Source organism: Miscanthus floridulus, chromosome 19 (genome assembly GCF_019320115.1).
Source record: "Miscanthus floridulus cultivar M001 chromosome 19, ASM1932011v1, whole genome shotgun sequence".
In the NCBI taxonomy this organism is placed as follows: Eukaryota; Viridiplantae; Streptophyta; class Magnoliopsida; order Poales; family Poaceae; genus Miscanthus; species Miscanthus floridulus.
This window is the reverse complement of record NC_089598.1, coordinates 73,012,403-73,016,780: the sequence shown is the minus strand read 5'-3', so window position 1 is coordinate 73,016,780 and position 4,378 is coordinate 73,012,403. Positions and strand designations below refer to the sequence as shown.

The 4,378-nt window shown below is 49.2% G+C and overlaps 1 protein-coding gene across 1 annotated transcript; it reads right to left on the bottom strand.

Annotated features, from left to right (window-relative positions):
* Positions 1 to 2,563: 2,563 nt before the first annotated feature.
* On the bottom strand, positions 2,564 to 3,940 carry LOC136525200 (E3 ubiquitin-protein ligase ATL41-like). Its single transcript, XM_066518190.1, has one exon. The coding sequence runs from the start codon at positions 3,771 to 3,773 to the stop codon at positions 2,817 to 2,819; it is 957 nt and encodes a 318-aa protein (XP_066374287.1). The 5' UTR covers positions 3,774 to 3,940; the 3' UTR covers positions 2,564 to 2,816.
* Positions 3,941 to 4,378: the final 438 nt, after the last annotated feature.

Sequence of the window (4,378 nt, the reverse complement as noted above, 5' to 3'; positions counted from 1 at the left end):
CATATTGTTGGAACTCTCAGTGGTCGCCGAAACTTTCGGCAGTCGGGACTCCCGATAGACATGACGAGCCAGGCGACTAAGTCCCAAGGCGTCAGGACTTCCGGCTGGAGCCAAGACTTTCGGCACCTGGAACTCCCAACTCCTATCGAGACTTCCGACGGGCGAAGCTACACAGGCGGCCAAGTCATGAAGTGTCGGGACTTCTGAACGAAGCTGAAACTTCTGGCACCCGGAACTACCGACTCCCATCGGGACATCCGACGAGCAACGATGCGTAGACAGGCTGCGGCTAAGTCAACAAGCATCACGACTTCTGGCACCAAACGTCGGAACTTCTGACAGCAGGAACTTTCACCTCACGCTAGAACTTCCGACTACCAAAAGTCCACAAACTATGTCCAAGTGTTCGTGAGGTGATTTTGTCTCTCTTTTGATTTTATTTTTTATGCTTCAGCAATCTATCTTCCTCAGACCATCTAAACTTGCATCCCTCTTTATAGTACGGCATACCTAAACCCAAAATAAAATAAAAGGGCTTTGGAGAGCGCTTTGGGTTCGTCCATTTTTTGTACTTGAAGAATTGAGGGACACCATTTCATCCTAGATCATTTCTTTTAAAGCTTTCAAGGGACTAAAGCCGTAATATATCTCATTAAGATCTCATTAGTCCCTAATTTGAATGTCATCAATACACCAAAGCCCACATAGGGGGCAAATGCACTTTCAGCCACCACCTTAGGAGGCAAGCAAGGGCGTCCACGATGAGTTGGAGGCCCAATCCTAGTTAAGTTTGAGTCCATCTCGGGTTCCAGGAGCAACGTGTAGTAAAATGGACGCCCAGCTCACATATGGACTCCGTTTTCAAGGATCCACATATGGTTGGAAAGATAATTTGATAAGGCAACCAATGGATGTGGTCCCATATCAAAATTCTTTTCCAATATATAGGAATCATCGAAAAAAGTTGACATCCAGAATCTGTCAAGGCGCTGCGTCGCTATCTTTTGGGCCATTTGGGCCTTGTAACATGCTGGGGCTCCTTAGGGACGTGAATAAGGGTGCTTGCATGCCCCTTAGCTATATATTCAGTAGCCACTGCCTACGTTAGGGTTTAAGTTTTGCTTTAGATCAATCTATCTTTGAACAGCCGCCTTGATCGGTTTGTGAAACCCCACATTCGAGAGGTTAATCATATATCCGCAATTGTCACTTCACTTGAGTTGCATTTTATCTTATTCTTGCTTGTGTTCTTCAATTCGCAGCAGGGATTAACCTTCTTGGTGAGATCAACCAGATTGTGACATGGTTGATAACCAGAGGAGACGTGGTGCTAAGGTTACAGGGTTCGGGTCTTTGTGATCTGAAGTCGGATCGGTGTGTCGCTCTTTGCCCAAATCGATAGTTATCTTGATCCAGATGGAAGATCGGGAACCTCGTCCCCATCACTGGTGAGTGGGCCTAGGGTTTAAAAAGGTTATATATGTATCTATGTCTATTGGGCTGGGTCTTTTTCTTTCTATTACTTGGCCTTAGCAATTATTTCGGTTTCTCAGCTAACAGAGCTCAAGAACTGAATTAACTCTGCTTATTTCGGTTACCTTGAACTGGGAACCGAATTGGGAACCAAAATATTCGGTTTCGGTAAGTTCAGTTTTGGTTTCGGTTATTTCGGTTCAGTTTTCGGTTTTTGGTTATTTTTGCCTAGGGTTACGTACATGTGCAAACCTCCAAGCATCGATGTCTTGAATCAGCCATAACACCCATAACTTCTTATTTTTTGAGAATTACACGATACAAGGTAGACGCCCACAACACGTACGCACACTCACCCCTATGAACACACGTACGCAAACCCTAACCCAATGAGCACCTCCAAAGGACTGAGCCGACGGATCACGAGATTCACGAAGTCACCACAGGCACCTCACTGTCGACGGGGACGTCGCCTACCATTGAAAATATAGTGCTGTTAAATCCTGGAATAAATCAAGGAAAATGCGAGCACCCTTGCTAGGTCGAGGACTTGAACCCGGGTGGGCAAGTTCCACCACAAGAAACCCTACCAGTTGATCTATGATCAGTTCGCATAACACCCATAACTTCTGACTCTAGACATTGCTGAAGGTATTTGAATACTTGTTGGAAAGATCTTGAACTCTACTTTTCAAATGGATCTAAGCTCATGGTCAAATTCCATTGGAGTTGATCATAATCGACCATAAGATGTTTAGACCTCCAGTCATAGGCTGAGTCCTCCCACTAGAGGCACATTCTAAGCAAGGGTTTACAGCTCCCCATGCCTTCTGGCTATGTTTTACCTATAAATACTAGGTTGAGTTCATGTTTAGATAAAAGTTTAGCTTCTAGCTATTTATTTGTAACGCGTGTGTTCATCTAGACCCATCCGGCTGCTGGTATCTAGAACCCCAAATTCATGATGCATATTCCATCTCTTAGATAAGGTGTATGTGCTGTTTGCTTGCCCACTTATTCTTGCTTTGTTCTTCGATTTGCTCACAAGTTTAAAGTTGTTCTTGGCATAGTAAGAATAGCAAAAAAATTAGAGCCAGTGTAATCGTCACTAAGGTGCCGCGCCCCTGTTGTAGTTACACAGCACAACATGGAATCTACCCTAAATCTAAATTTATCACCACTCACCGAAGGACTAGAGACAACCTTTGTAGTATCACTCGCCCCCGTTGGATATTGAGATATGAATTAAACAAACAGAAAACCTTTTTCATCATAATAAAAGAGTAAAAAACACACGCTCTTCCAACTACCCTACCCATTACTCGATGTGGCACCGGCGACGGCTACTGCGACTTCGACAGGGAACCGCCACCGTCCTCCACCGGTGACGGTGACGGTGATGCTGACGCGATCACCTCTATGCTTTCCAATGTTCCAACGCTCCTCGCCGACAACTGCTTGCTTGTGCTGAACCTCATCGGCGACGGCAACTTGGACGGGACAACCACGATTTCTGATATCCCCGGAGGCGGTGACTTTGAGCATGTATCGTCCACCCTGGCATACACCTGCGGTGTCGGAGACGGAGTCCTCGACCCAATGTGAAGCCTTGGCGATGGTGATTTCGAGACGATGATGTTCTCCCCAAATCCACTTGTCGAGCAGGAATAGATGTTTCTCAACGGCGATCGCGCCAGGATGTCCGCCAGGACCCTCGATGCCGTTGGCCGCTCCGGTGACACGCCGCACCGTCGCAGCTGCGGCAGCGGCGGGGACATGGCTGCCTCGGCCATCCGCGCGCGCTCGGGCTCCGGGTGCGCGCGGCACACGGGGCACGACGAGTGCGCGCGCAGCCAGGCGTCGATGCAGCCGCCATGGAAGAAGTGCCTGCACGCGGGCAACACGCGCACGACGTCGCCGTCCTCCATCTCCTGCAGGCACACGACGCACTCCACCGCCCGGCCCGGCGTCCTCCCCTTGCTGCGGCTCCTGCCGCCACCGTGCGGCGACGCCAACGCGGCCCGCGCCCGGTACGTGAACGTGGGCAGCGCGGCGATGTCGTCCACGCTAAGCCCGAGCCTCGTCCCGGACGACTCGGCCTCGGAGTGGCCATCTGCCTGGAGCCGGCGCCACTCGGCCAGGACCGACTGGCCATGACGGAAGGCCATGTAGAGTATCACGCCGGCCAGGACCGCGATGATGATGTACAACAGCGTGAAGTTGGAACTGGAGGTGCCGGGTGCCGCCGGGGCATCGCCGAAAGAGTCGGGCGGCGGCGAGACGGTCACGGTGGTGGACATGTCTGCTGCTGCTGCGGCCTCCAACAAGAACGTCCGATTCCGATGACCTGGTCTAGAGATGATTTCAGAGACGACATGTCGCTGGGAACCGATCAAATCATTGAGCTGTGGTTGACGTGAGGTTTAGACGGAGGCATGAAAGGGGATGTGTGCGCCGCATGCATGCCAAGTGCATGATAGATTTGCAGTTGGGTCGCTAGCTGGACTCGGCCTGGGTTAAGAAGACATGACGTTGCGTGCTAAATATCATATGATAACCTTGTAAACTGCATGTTACTGGTGTTCAATTGTTCATACAGACTAACTGGATAATTATGTTGAGTTGTTGCTGACTTGCTGGTGTTCTTTTGTCCTCTGTGTGTAGTTTAGTCGTCGAACTGCCGGGCTTCACATCGATCGATCTATCATTCAGGGTGCGGGCATGATTGGTGATCCTAGAATAGTGAATAGTTCAGGCCATGTTTAGTTCCCAAAAAGTTTTCTAAAAAGTGATACAGTAGCCATCACATCGAATCTTGCGATACGTGCATGGAGCATTAAATGTAGACGAAAAAAACTAATTGCACAGTTTGGTTGAAAATCGCGAGACGAACATTTTAAGCCTA